This window comes from Chlorocebus sabaeus, chromosome 25 (genome assembly GCF_047675955.1).
Source record: "Chlorocebus sabaeus isolate Y175 chromosome 25, mChlSab1.0.hap1, whole genome shotgun sequence".
Taxonomy (NCBI): Eukaryota; Metazoa; Chordata; class Mammalia; order Primates; family Cercopithecidae; genus Chlorocebus; species Chlorocebus sabaeus.
Genome location: NC_132928.1, coordinates 48762479 through 48777238, shown reverse-complemented (window position 1 = coordinate 48777238; position 14760 = coordinate 48762479). Strand labels below are relative to the sequence as shown.

General features: G+C 46.4%; 1 protein-coding gene across 4 annotated transcripts in view; it reads left to right on the top strand.

The window, feature by feature from the left end:
* LOC103230489 (major histocompatibility complex class I-related gene protein) overlaps window positions 1-14760 on the top strand; it is a 33897-nt gene that overhangs the window by 12897 nt on the left and 6240 nt on the right. For all 4 annotated transcript variants that reach the window (XM_007989301.3, XM_007989300.3, XM_037985862.2 and 1 more), the window contains exons 2-3: window positions 11965-12225; window positions 12924-13199. In XM_007989301.3, coding sequence (XP_007987492.2) covers window positions 11965-12225; window positions 12924-13199 — 537 coding nt within the window. The remainder of the gene's footprint in view (window positions 1-11964; window positions 12226-12923; window positions 13200-14760) is intronic.

The window sequence follows — 14760 nt, the reverse complement described above, 5'->3', positions numbered from 1 at the left end:
AAATAACCCGTTCTTCATGGTTCTAGCTCCATTGGGCTTCAGTAACAGTATTTGCTGTTCTTCTGTCTTAAGCCCTAGGGGTGATAATGGCTTCCCATAGTTGTTAGCCTGTGAGTGCCCATCATCCTTGCTTGTTCCTTTAACCTTCACCATATCTCTGCAAGGAGTCCCATTAAGGTCTCCTCACATGACCCATCTGGCCTGAAGGCTGTTTCCTGCTAGGACCCTAACTGAACATTCCTGGGCTTTGAGGGACACTGGCTGGGAAAGGATGAGATTATGAAAAAAGACCTGGTCTACTTGGTATTTATGCCTAGTGCTAGCCCTGAATGGGAGCTATATACCAGTAATAGATGGGGAAACACAGGAGGAGATACTGAAGTGTTGTAGGCATACTCCAGGAAATGTCAACATAACTCCAATATCACTTTCAGTGTGTTGCTTTCATCGACTCCATAGCCTGCAGTTGACTCCTCCTTCCTTTGTGCTCCCGTAGCTCCTGTTCACAGTTCTATAATTTTCCATTTACAAAAATCTTCCCTTTGAGGCTCTCCTTAAAGACAGAAAGAGATATCTTCATTTTCTTCTTATTTCTCTGGTACTACCTAGTGCCCAACAGGCACTTAGTAAATGTTTGCTGGGTGAATTTATGTTCAGAGGTAATGTCCCTAAGAAATCACAGTTATTTGACTCGGAGCCGTAGAAAGCTTGGGCAGTAATAATGACTGCAAATTCAAAACTGTGGCTTACTGTAGTTGCAGGATTTGTATTAAAAAGGTGTTTCATGCTTTTACAACTCATCTTGTTCTTCATTTCAGCCTGCGTGAAACTGTGAATTGGTGATATAGGTGGGTGTAATCAGACTGGGGGCTGGCATGAGATTTCTCATTCATAGCCATATGTGGTTTGTGTGTTTCATCTTGACATAACCAAGGTCAGTCTCTTGATATTACTCATAATTTTATGGCTGTATCAATCTGCTATATCAATCTACTTCATGAATGGTGGAGTCCTTCACAGGCGAGGTCTGATGATGGATAAGCTCCCTAGGCTGCCAACTGGGCTAGTGTTAAAAAACAGACTTGCATATTATCTGCTTAGAAGTGACCTTGAGTTCAAAGAGTTAACATGAGAAAATATGGGCGTTTTCTACAGACTTTATTAGATAGACTTCAGTCTGTTTCCATGGAGCTGTTGCCAAGGTACAGGCCATAGAAATTTCTCCAAGACAATGTTTCACTCCCTTAAGGCCCTCTTCTTAATTGGCATTGAATCTATCTAAATTTGAGAAATTCAACTAATTTGTAAATTTTTCTTTTGACTAGTTGAAATAGCTGTCTATCATCACTTGACCGGAATCCTCCTACCCCACAGTATTGCTAAGAACTGGAGGGAAGGAACCTAAGTTAAAGATCGAACACATGACTCTTTGAACACTTATTTTAGGGAACTCAAATTGAAACAGATGACAAAGGATGTTTTTTCTGATGTCTGAATTTATATTTATTGGGGAAAATCTTTGAAGAGTATACATATTAAGTCACGTTTTGTTATAACTTCAAAGGATCATTTTAGAAGACTAAAATTTATAGAATTGGGATTTTCAGGGAGACATGAGACATATAGTCATCATTGTGTACAGAGAGTACTGAGGGAAAAAAGACAGCAGAGCTCATTCATTCGTTTTCCAAAACTCCACATGGTCCTACAGGGCTCACTTCCTTACTCCGTTCATATCTCTGCTCAAATGCCACCTGCTCTGGTCCCTCTATCTAAAAGATCAGGCCTCCTCTCCACTCTCTCTTTTCTCTGCTTTACTTTTCTTCATAACCTTTATCTCCACCTGACCTTGTATTATATATACATTTATTGGTGATCTCCTGCCTAGAAATTAGCTCAGAGGGCTGGGACTTTCATGTGTTCCAGCAGCTAGGACTGTGCTTCCAGCAACTAGGACTGTGCTTACTGGACATTCAGTAAAGAATAAACCTATATGAAGTGAGACACTGGCAACCTTCAAAAGGGTAGCCTTAGAAAAGTAGCTCACAAGCCAAACTTGTCACAGTCACCACTTTTATGCTCTCAGTAAATTCCTGTAGTTAGACAAGTCATTAGGAGAGGGGACTAATGGTTCTTGCTGCACATAGAACCATCCATAAACATGGTCTGAGATGTGTCCAAAGGTCCCCTTAACTAAAAACATCGCCACCTACTTCTCCCCTCATTCCCACGATGCTCGAAATTCCAAAGAGTAGTTCCCAGGAATCATCATCATTTTGACCTTAGTAAGGCATTGGACTGCTTGAGAGAGCCAGCAAATAATCAGACTCTGTTGACCTGGTTATCCAATCAGGACTCACGGCCACCTGTGTGTAGGAAGGTCTGGAGCCTGTGGCTCCAGGGACTGGGCAATCAGAGGCAGTGAGTCATCCTTGACACAAGGGGGCAGAAGAGAGCAGTGATAATCCAGGGGCTGGAAGCCTGAGACAGCCTGGCCTAGGAGGCGCCCCCTACACTAGGGAGAGTTGGGTAGTCTTAAGGTAGAGGGACTTCCCATGGAGAGATCACAGTGTGATTCCTGGTTCCTTCACTTATGGATTCTAAGGATGATCTTGGGCAATTAATATCTCTACACCTGTTTTCTTTTCTTTTTCTTTGTTTTGAGATGGAGTTTTGCTCTTTTTGCCCAGGCTGGAGTACAACAGCGCGATCTTGGCTCACTGCAACCTCCGCCTCTGGGGTTCAAGCGATTCTCCTGCCTCAGCCTCCCGAGTAGCTGGGATTACAGGCATGCGCCACCACACCCAGCTAATTTTTTGTAATTTTAGTAGAGACAGGATTTCTCCATGTTGGCCAGGCTGGTCTTGAACTCCTGACCTCAGGTGATCTGCCCGCCTTGGCCTCCCAAAGTGCTGAGATTACAGGTGTGAGCCACCATACCCGGCCTCTCTGCACCTATTTTCTATCTGTGGGTTGGAATTATAAGACCTACCTCAAAGGTTTGTTAGAAGAATAAGTGAAACCCGTGTTTATTAAGGACTTAGAATGGTACCTAACACGAGGTACGTGCTCAAGAAACAAATGCAGTTGTGATGACGATGGTTAAGATGCTGCTGCCCTTTATGCCTCATTGAAAGCCCATCTGATCTGCCACCTTCTCCTTGGAACATTTCCCAGTGGATCCCTTCTCATGGGACCACGGTCTCTCTTCTCCGACTGGCTGGAGCACTCCATTGGTATTCTTTTCTGGCACTTGCTGCTTGTTGCTGTGTGTGGTGGCATTGCATTTATTTGTTATGTGCTTTAGCTCCCCAGTAATACTGTAAGTTCCTAGAGGAAAGGGCTGGTATCTGATTTGTTCTTCTCTTCTTAACATTGACTTGAATTCCTTATACATAATAGACACTAAATAGATAAGAATTACCCACATGAGGCTGGGTGCAGTGGCTCACGCCTGTAATCCCAACACTTTGGGAGGCTGAGGTGGGTGGACCACATGAGGTCAGGAGTTCGAGACCAGCCTGACCAACACGGTGAAACCCCGTCTCTACTAAAAATACAAAAATTAGCTGAGTGTGGTAGTGGGCGCCTATAATCCCAACTACTCAGGAGGCTGAGGCAGGAGAATCGCTTGAACCCGGGAGGCGGAGGTTGCAGTGAGCCAAGATCATGCCATTGCACTCTAGCCTGGGTGTCACAGCGAGACTCTGTCTCAAAAAAAAAAAAAAAAAGAAAAGAAAAGAAAGAAAGAAAAAAAAATTGCCCTCATGGATGAATGTGTGAAAACACTTTATCAATTATTTTACAATCCAGTGATTTTCACATTCTTTTGTAAGAATGGCCCAACTGGTTAACAGACAGGTTAAAGGAAACATGATTTAGAACTATCAAGTAGCCATTGCACCTGGCCTAAGAGCTGTTTGGTTGTGTTGTTCTGGTTCTCCAGCACTATCTGTCAGAAGCTGATGAGACGGGGCAGGAGATGCCCTTTGAGAAGTAGCTTGACTGGCTTAGACAGAAGACCAAATTCTAAATTGTATATTTCAGCTTAATAAGTGAGTTGGTGCTGACGATCTGTTCATCGAAAGGGAGAGAGAGACTTAATTTCAAAATTATTAGGGCAAGAAAAGAGAAATGGAAGATTAGATCAAATGATATGAAATTACCATTTTTGTAGGTCAAATATTGGCCTTTCCAAATGATTCGAAATCTGATTATCTCTGCCACAAATCCTGGTAGGATATAAATTATCACAAGGTTTAATGTACTATGAGAGAGAGGGTACCTGGACTTTTCCTCATCTTTTCTGTTGTGAGTTATTGACTGAACATGTGTCAATCAACTTCCCACCACAGCAGAGGTAACATTTTAAAAGCCCAGCCAGGAGCAAGCATGACTTGTTCCTGTGGAGGCACCAGATGGGTAACTGGGCCCATGGCAAATGAAGAGGAGACGGCTGTGATGTCCTGGAGCAGAGCCACGCTGGCCTGAACCAGTGGTGGATGGGTGTGACTGACAGAGCGAGTCCAGCCTTTTGGGGCCTGGACTTTGAAGTCAAGGCTAGCTGGTGGAGAACAACTGTTTCAAAACCAAGAATCAGAATTAGATTGAAGTTGAAAAGTAAAAAAAGGAAAGACACAGCCAGGCACTGTGCCTCATACCTGTAATCCCAGCACTTTGGGAGGTCAAGGCAGGGGGAATCATGAGGGAGGAGTTCAAGACCAGCCTGGCCAACATGGTGAAACCACATCTCTACTAAAAATACAAAAAATTAGCTGGGTGTAGTAGCAGACACCTGTAATCCCAGCTACTTGGGAGGCTGAGGCAGAATCGCATGAACCTGGGAGGCAGAGGTTGCAGTGAGCAGAGATCGCGCCACTGCACTCCAGCCCGGGTGACAGAGTGAGACTCTGTCTCAAAAAAAAAAAAAAAAAGACACAATACTTACTTGGACAGTATTTTCAACAGATCGTATTTCTCTCTATCTACCTCTTTTAACTTCAGATAATGTAAATTCTTGTGAAAATTACATTTTTGTCAGAAGGCAAAGTTACATGAATTGTAAATACTATGTTTGGAGATGATGCTGGTGATACTTACCTGCAATAAATCCTGCTACTGGGCACTAATGCCCCAAGTTGTTAATACTGGAGGTTTTTTTGCTTTTTGGCATCTACCAGGAATGTAGACCCCAGAGATCATAAAAATAGAAAACCCAGATTCCAGGGGGTGTTCTACACCAACCCAGCTTAGCTCAGCAACACAGCATCTTTTTTTTCTTCCTGCTTTTTTCTCCTTTCCACATTCTCTGCCTGGAGTCTGCTCTCTGTGGGGTTTTTTTTCCCATGAATAACTATGGAAGTGATTCCTCCCTCTTTCTTTTCCCCTCACTCCCTCAACTCCAGCCATAAGCCTTTGTGCTGCTCCTGGAATGTGCCAGGCATGTTCTTTCCTGGGGCCTTGGCATGGCCCTTCTTGCCCAGACTGCTGTCCCCAGATACCTGCCTGTCTCCCCAACTCCTTGCAGGCACTTGCTCAGAATTCAGCTTTGTGGGAGACCTTCCTTAACAGGCCTTCCTTTTTTAAATAGTGTTGCCCATTCCTCTTTGCAGTTTTATTTTTCTCCACTGTACTTTAAAAAAATTGTATATTTTATTTTGTAGTCTGTCTTCTCCCCTTCCCCCCACTAGGGTATAGACTCCATGAGGGCAGACATTTTTATCTGTTTGGTCTGGTACAAGCTTAGGGCCTAGAAGAGTGGCTATCACAGAAAAAGCATTGGATATACAAATGAATATTAAGGAAGTGTGAGAACTAATATTCACAACTTGTTCCTCCTTTTGGGGCCTCCTCCTTTAGACAGTTGCATTCCTCCAGAGTAGCCACAAAACTTTCCAGATGTGAAAAAATAGAGCTATTTCAAAATCAATTTCAGATTTGCATATATATACATAGTATATATATATATAGTACCTTTTGCAGATCCCAGATTACAGTTCAACTCTCCATTCACCAGCCTTCCCTTGAATCAAAAATAATTTTTTTTTTTGAGATGGGAAAAAAAAAATTTGCTCTTGTTGCCCAGGCTGGAGTGCAGTGGCATGATCTCGGCTCACCACAACTTCTGCCTCCCAGGTTCAAGCGATTCTCCTGCCTCACCTCCTGAGTAGCTGGGATTACAGGCATGCGCCACCACACCTGGCTAATTTTGTATTTTTAGTAGAGACGGGGTTTCTGCATGTTGGTCAGGCTGGTCTTGAACTCCCGACCTCAGGTGATCCGCCTGCCTCAGCCTCTGAAATTGCTGGGATTACGGTTTGAGCCACCGCACCCAGCCAAATCAAAAATATTTTTTAGGGGCTGGGCACGGTGGCTCACGCCTGTAATCCCAGCACTTTGGGAGGCCTAGGCGGGTGGATCACGAGGTCAGGAGATCGAGACCATCCTGGTTAACACAGTGAAACCCCATCTCTACCAAAAATACAAAAAAATTAGCTGGGTGTGGTGGCAGGCGCCTGTAGTCCCAGCTATTCGGGAAGCTGAGGCAGGAGACTGGCGTGAACCTGGGAGGTGGAAGTTGCAGTGAGCCGAGATCGTGCCACTGCACTCCAGCCTGTGCAACAGAGAGAGACTCCGTGTCAAAAAAAACCAAAAAAACGAAAAAACATGTGTGTGTGTGTGTGTGTGTGTGTGTGTGTGTGTGTGTGTATATTTTTTTTTTTTTTTTTTTTTTTGGCCAGGTGCAGTGGCTCACGCATGTAATCCCAGCACTTTGGGAGACCAAGGCAGGTAGATCACCTGAGGTTCAAGACCAGCCTGACCAACATGGCGAAACCCCATCTATACTAAAAAAAATACAAAAAATAACCAGGCATGATGGTGGGTGCCTGTAATCCCAGCTACTTGGGAGGCTGGGGCAGGGAAAATTGCTTGAACCAGGGAGGCAGAGGTTGCAGTGAGCCGAGATCATGCCACTGCACTCCAGCCTGGGCGACAGAGCAAGACTATGTCTCAAAAAAGATCCAGGTTAAATAGATTCATATTCATTTCAGCATATTTCATTATTCCAAACCACAGAAATAAAGTGTTTCACCAACAATTTAATTCACCAAATATTTACCAAGCTACTACCATGTGCCAAGCTCCCTGTGCTAAGCTTTGCAGGAAATACAAAGGAAAAAAGCTAAGTCCCTGTTCTTAAGTGCTTTAAGATTGAGAAGCAGATAGAAGGTAGTAAGCAGAGGGAAACAGAAGGCAGAATCTGGTAGCTATTGGTTTTACGACAGAACTCATGCTCTGATGCAATCTCTGGTCCTTGTTTGCATAAGAACCAACACTTTTATGAAGAGGCTCTCATGACCACCCCAGAGGCTTCCGCTGTCTTCCCTCCCAACCCAAGCCCCTACCCACCACAGGAAGGGAAGAGGGAAGTAAAGGTCAAAGCAATACAGAGGGACATTGGGACCTTATGCTGCCCCAGCCTGTGGGAGGCCAGCCTCCATCCCGTTCAGTATTGTAGCTGACATGCAGGATAACACCTGCAAAGGAGGAGCCCACGGGGCGGGGATACCTACTCTGAACCCTACCAAACTGCTACACCCCAGCTCCAGCAACAGGGAGAAAGAAGTGCTAACAATGATTTTACAGAACAGGTACAATCAGTTGCTGGGCGTGGTGGCTCATGTCTCTAATCCTAGCACTTTGGGAGGCCAAAGTGGGAGGATCACTTAAGGCCAGGAATTTAAGACCAGCCTGGGCAACATAGACCCTATCTCTATTAAAAAGAAGTGGTGACATGTGCTTGTAGTCCCAGCTACTCAGGAGGCTGAGGTGAGAGGACCACTTCAGCCCAGGAATTCAAGGCTCCAGTGAGCTGTGATCATGCCGCTGCACTCCAACTTGGCCAACAGAGCAAAACCCTGTCTCACACACACACACACACACACAGGCACACACATACAATAACTAGTACAATCAGTTGCTCTGGGAGACACCTCTCAGGGCCTCCTGTTTCTCCTCGTAGGCAAGGTAAGGGTACCCTGGCCTTGGGGTGGTCAATTCTAAAAGATAACCTGCACGTTAAGAGTTATTTCATAAGCAGTTTTAGAGAGAAGAGAAATATAAACCAACTTGCTTGCACAGAAGCTAACCCAACTATTTAACTATTTTGTGAGCTGATTTTGTTGTTGTTGTTGTCGTCTGATCTTTTTTCTTTTTTTCTTTTTTTTGAGACAGAGTCTCTCTCTGTTGCCCTGGCTGGAGTGCAGTGGCACGATCTCGGCTCACTGCAAGCTCTGCCTCCCGGGTTCACGCCATTCTCGTGCCTCAGCCTCCTGAGTAGTTGGGACTACAGGCGCCCGCCACAACGCCTGGCTAATTTTTTTGTATTTTTAGTAGAGACGGGGTTTCACCGTGTTAGCCAGGATGGTCTCGATCTCCTGACCTCGTGATCCGCCCGCCTCAGCCTCCCAAAATGCTGCGATTACAGGCATGAGCCACCGCGCCCGGCCTGATCTTTTTTCTTAACTATATGCTTATAAATGAGGAGGAAGGAATGAATATCATTAAGTGGTATTCACCCTTGCAAGGTTCTCTATAGTGGCAAGGGCCGTGTTAGAAGATCCGAATATAGGGGAGGTCCTAAAGGTGATGGCAGCAGGTTGAGCAATCTGGAAAGACTTTGGGGAAGTGTTGTGTAGTACAGCTGTTAGACACAGGCAAGAGAAGCCTGCGGATATGGCCCCACATTCAGAGAGCCCCACTCTGGCCCTCTACTACCCACATCCCTCCCCACAGAGCAAGGAATGCGTGAGGCTGAGGGGAGGTGGTCACCCTGTGTCTGGGCCCCTCCACTCTAGACCAGACTCCAGGCACCCAGGAACCTAGAGTCCCCCACTCAGCTAACTCAGAGCTGATGAGGTTTACACAACAAACTCTCACTTGGCCCATCCTCCTAAGGGTGGACTGGCTGCCCTTGAGGGCCCTGCTAGGCCCGAGGGGTGGTCAAGAGGTGGGAGGATCACTTAAGCCCAGGACAAGTTCAGACAAGAGGCAGTTTGTGGCCTGAGCCTGAATAAAAAAGTAGAGGTGTTTAATTGTGGGAGGCCCTTGGCAGTGCTGGAAGGAGCAAGAAATAGGAAAAAGAAGAGGTGAGTCACAGGCTGAGGGCTGGGAACTGGCGGGAGAAACCAGCTTTCTCTGTGCCACCCCATTCAGGCCCAGAATTTCACACAGCGTGAGATTTTTTAATTTGAACTTGGCCTGCAAAGCCATACAAAGGGCAGTCTCTCAAGGTGGGGGGATAGAACATATTTCACAGTTTGTTTGATTGATTGATTCCTTTTAAATATCTGGATCTCTGGTATGTGAGCCTCCATCTGTCATCTCGACTCAGCCATGAAATTTTAGGGATGATCCTGGAAATGTTTTTGGAGATGGGTTTTGAGGACTGGGAAGGATTTAGATGGGTTAGAATAGCAGGAGATAACGGGACAAAAGGCTTGGACATGGGCATCTGCAGACACCAGCAGGCAGAGTAGGGGAAGAAAGCCATTGCGGCTGCATGCCTTCTATTTGCCAGCTTTCGTGTGTGGCATAGGGTGCTTAGCTTTCTCAGCCTGGGCTCCACCTCCCAGGCACTGCCTCTCCCCATGACACCTGACACTGTGCTCCAGCCTTCCCAGGCCATCTGGTTCCCATGCACGCCCCGCCTTCTCGCGCCTCCTGCTTGCACATGTGGTCTCTGCCCTGCTCCCCCTGCCCTCCCTCCTGTATCCCCTCCCAGCCCCTCTGCCTAGTCACCTCCTACCTGTCCCTGAGACCTCCCTAAGACGTCACCTTCTCTGGAAGTCTCTCCTAAAGGCCCACACCAGCTTGGATCCCATACCACCACCCATAATGCTACCTTGAAACCACTTTGTCAGGCCCTAAGCTTCTTGGACAAGCTGAGAGAAGTTCGGTGTGGCAGCAGCAGAGAGGGCCAAGCAGTTCTGTTTCATTTTGGTTTACTTTTAACCCTTATTACAATCCTTGTAACTATTTAGTAAGAAGAAAAAGTGGAAAAAGAATGAGAAAATGGTTAACAGAGGTGGTTTGACATAATAGGAAAAGCACTGTGCTTTAAAAAAAAAAAAAAATTTGGCTGGCCACAGTGGCTCATGCCTGTAATCCCAGCACTTTGAGAGGCCGAGGTGGGCAGATCACGAGGTCAGGAGTTCGAGACCAGCCTGACCAACATGGTAAACCCCGTTTTTACTAAAAATACAAAAATTAGCTGGGCATGGTGGTACGTACCTGTAATCCCAGCTACTCAGTAGGCTGAGGCAGGAGAAACACTTGAACCCAGGAGGCAGAGGTTGCAGTGAGCCAAGATCATGCCACTGCACTCTAGCCTGGGCAACAGAGTGAGACTCTGTCTCAAATAAATAAATAAATAAATAAATAAATAAATAAATAGGCTGGGTGCGGTGGCTCACACCTGTAATCCCAGCACTTTGGGAGGCCAAGGCGGGCGGACCACGAGGTCAGGAGTTTCAGACCAGCCTGGTCAATATGGTGAAACCCCATCTCTACTTTAAAAATATACAAAAATTAGCTGGGCATGGTGGCATGTGCCTGTAGTCCCAGCTACTCAGGAGGCTGAGGCAGGAGAATCACTTGAACCTGGGAGGCGGAGGTTGTAGTGAGCTGAGATCACACCACTGCACTCCAGCCTGGGCGACAGAGTGAGATTCTGTCTCAAAAAAATAAAAAATAAATAAAAAGTAAATAAAATAAATAGGCCAGGCGTGGTGGCTCACACTCGTAATCCCAGCACTTTGGGAGGCCGAGGTGGGTGGATCACGAGGTCAAGAGTTCAAGACCAGCCTGGCCAAGATGTTGAAACCCTGTCTCTACTAAAAATACAAAAAAATTAGCTGGGCATGGTGGTGAGTGCCTTTTATCCCAGCTACTCCGGAGGCTGAGGCAGAGAATTGCTTCAACCCGGTAGGCAGAGGTTGCCATGAGCTGAGATTGCACCACTGCACTCCAGCCGGGGCAACAGAGCGAGACTCCGTCTCAAAAACATAAATAAATTAAATTAAGTAAATAAATAAATTTCGACTGGGCGCGGTGGCCCATGTCTATAATCCCAGCACTTTGGGAGGCCGAGGTTGGCGGATCATGAGGTCAGGAGTTGGAGACCAGCCTGGCCAACATGATGAAACACCGTCTCTACTAAAACTACAAAAAATTAGCCAGGCGTGGTGGTATGTGCCTGTAATCTCAGCTACGTGGGAGGCTGAAGCAGGATAATCACTTGAACCCAGGAGGCGGCGGTTGCGGTGAACAGAGATCGTGCCATTGCACTCCAGCCTGGGCGACAGAGCAAGACTCCATCTCAAAATAAATAAATAAATAAAAATAAAACATTCTCAGGAACCCGGAGTCCATAGGAAAGTTCTTGTTCTGAATGACCTGGCGTATGCATGCATGTGTTTGTGTGCCTGTGTGTATATGCCCACATGCGCACACACACAGATGGAGTGGGGGTCCTCATTTATTCACCAGAGGCTTCTTCGGTAAAAGAAGAGGTCTGCGTTATCAGGGTTTTCAAGCCTTCAGAGTTCTCGAGGGTTCCCGCAGGGACAGCTCCCCCTGTATCCCCAGTGAGTGTTCTTCCCCCTTCCCCCTACAACCAGAGCAGCACTCTATATTTTGTCTACAAGTTGAGATTACCTATACAATTCCATCCTGCATTTGCAAACCTGAACAAGAAAGGCTCCAAGTCACTGGGCTGGAGCTCTGTTCTTGTCCAGGCCCTGGTTCCTGGGTTCTGTGGTTCTGTAAGCGGAAACAGCAGCTGGGGCCTGGAGGCCTGGGTGTAGCTGAGTAGGGAGCACTCGTGTGGGGCTAAATGAATGCAGTTGAAGAATCTGGATAGTCTGGGACCCTACATGTCTTCCTTCTTTGCTTCCTTCCCAGGGACGCACTCTTTGAGATATTTTCGCCTGGGCATTTCGGATCCTGGCCATGGGGTCCCTGAATTTATTTCAGTTGGGTATGTGGACTCGCAGCCTATCACCACATATGACAGTGTCACTCGGCAGAAGGAGCCGCGGGCCCCATGGATGGCAGAGAACCTCGCGCCTGATCACTGGGAGAGGTACACTCAGCTGCTGAGGGGCTGGCAACAGATGTTCAAGGTGGAACTGAAGCGCCTACAGAGGCACTACAATCACTCAGGTGTGCATGCGGCAGAGATGGGCGCTTCCCCCATCCCACCCCACCCTGCAGAGGGCCCTGGGCTGACCTCCAATGAGCAATGCTGACTTGCACCTGCTGTGGCTTTCGGCAAAACCTGGGAAATCCAGTTGGTGGAGTTTAGGGACTCCCATCTGCCTGTGCATCTTCTGAATTGTCCCTCTCTCCCCCAGGAGCACTCTGTCATTTGTCCCACCCACTCTTCCCCATCTCTGTATTCGTATCCACATCCCATTTCCACTCAGGCTTCTGATATGCATCTCCTTTCCCATTCTAAATTTGCCTATTCTGTATCTCACTTCCTGGTAGCCATGCCTAGTGACTTGCTTATGCGTAATGACAGTAACTTTCCCAGGGGTATTTCTGGCTCCTCTCTCTCTCTCCCTCCTCCACTGCACTCAGAATAGCCACAAAGCTTATCAGTCATTCCCATTACAGGATAATTCCCCAAGGTGGGAATTAGCACATTCCTTTGACAGGCAGTATGTACTTCACAGATACCTGCTGTCAGGTGGGCTTCCACAAGAGGGACCTCCTGGGGACTCAGCAATGCCACAGCAGGCCTGGGGGGTGAGGTAATGTAGACCAGAGGATGCTTCCAGCCATGCCCCCACTCCCAGCACTTGAGAGTCCACCTCTGTCCCTGTGTGGACCCCCCTGGGCTTGCATGTGTGTTCCAGGGTCTCACACTTACCAGAGAATGATTGGCTGTGAGCTGCTGGAGGATGGAAGCACCACAGGATTTCTGCAGTATGCATATGACGGGCAGGATTTCCTGATCTTCAATAAAGACAGCCTCTCCTGGCTGGCTGTAGATAATGTGGCTCACACCGTCAAGCGGGCATGGGAGGCCAATCAGCATGAGCTGCGATATCAAAAGAATTGGCTGGAAAAAGAATGTATTGCCTGGCTAAAGAGATTCCTGGAGTATGGAAACGACACCCTACAAAGAACAGGTAAAGAGAAGGAGAAGGCCTCATTCCCACATTGCCTGAACAACTATTTCCATACGTAACTCTTTTAATCTAGGTTATATCGACTGTATCCTGAAAGCCATCTCTTTAGTTGGCCTATTGTGATATTGGCTACAGCCCCCATGAGAACTTTCCCTGGTTACTTTTGAGTGGCATCTTGACAAGATTTGACAGTTCCCCTTGTCTTGACAGAGTGGAGTACCTCCGAGGGCACCTTGTTTTGGGGGGTCTATTGAGGCAAATTCTTCCGTCAGTGATAAGCTGGGAAATTCTTTAGGTGATAGAGCAAGTCTTACAAACTGTTTAGTTAACAAAGGGCTCACACACCACCAGTAGGAGTAAAAATCTGGATTTACCAAGACAAACAGAGGGCCTCTGCTTTACTAAAGGATTAATGAGGTTGGGCATGGTGGCTCACGCCTGTAATCCTAGCACTTTGGGAGGCTGAGGCAAGAGGATTGCTTGACGCCAGGAGTTTAAGACTGGCCTGGGTAACATTGTGAGACCCAATCTCTATTAGAAAAAAAAAAAAAAGGCTGAACATGGGGCACATGCCTGTAGTCCCAGATACTCGGGAGGCTGAGGTGGGAGGATCTCTTGAGCCTGGAAGGTCAAGGCTGCAGTGAGCCATGATCATGATCAGCCGAGGTCACAGAGTAAGACACTAAAAAAAAAAGTACTAATGATAAGATTCCTTTCAGCAAAGAGTTCATTAAAGATATGATTCAATTGGTCAACTTTTAGTTCATATAGAACTTTTCATGTATGATCTTGTTATTCAAAATTAATCATGTCTGTATGACACTCCAGGAAACTCCTAGATAAAATGTGTGTGGGAAGAGTATGGGAAGCTCCCCTCTCCAGGCCTCTATCTACATTCAGTGTCCTAACGGATTTTCAACCTTTTGGTCAAAACACATTCCTAAACAAACAAACAAACAAAAAAAGAAAAAGCACTCTTAGAAAAGGATATTGGATTCATTTCTTACAGGCCCTGTCAAAAAGCTTAATCCCTCCTAGTAGCATTTATTTTACTTTTAATGTTGGAAAGCCTTCTTCTGCTACCAAATATCATGCCTTGGTAAAGAGACAAGGAAAGCATTGCTGGAGTAAAGGCTCTTCTCCGTATTGGATTGGTCGATGATAAGGAAGTTAGGAGGCAAGTCAGAGATGAGCGGGAGGCAGTTCCCCCAGATAGTGTCTTTGGTCTCAGTATGACTGCATGACCCAATTTCAGCAAGAAACATTAAGGACAGGACTGTATGGAAAATTAACAGAGTAGTCACCAGGAAGCAAGGCCACACGTGGATACTTCTTTGGTGTCACTGCTAGAGCCCTTCTATGATATCATTTTCTTTGAAGGGACAACCATGGCACGATCTACTACATATGTTTGTGCCTGATGGCAGTCATCAAAATGCCAGCCCAAGTACACAAGGCAATTCGGAGCCAAAACTGAGTAGGGATAGCTGTGTTATTTATGTGCACTAAACACAGAGCTGAGAAGGAGGAGTTCTAATCTCCAGTCCATTACTGACTTACT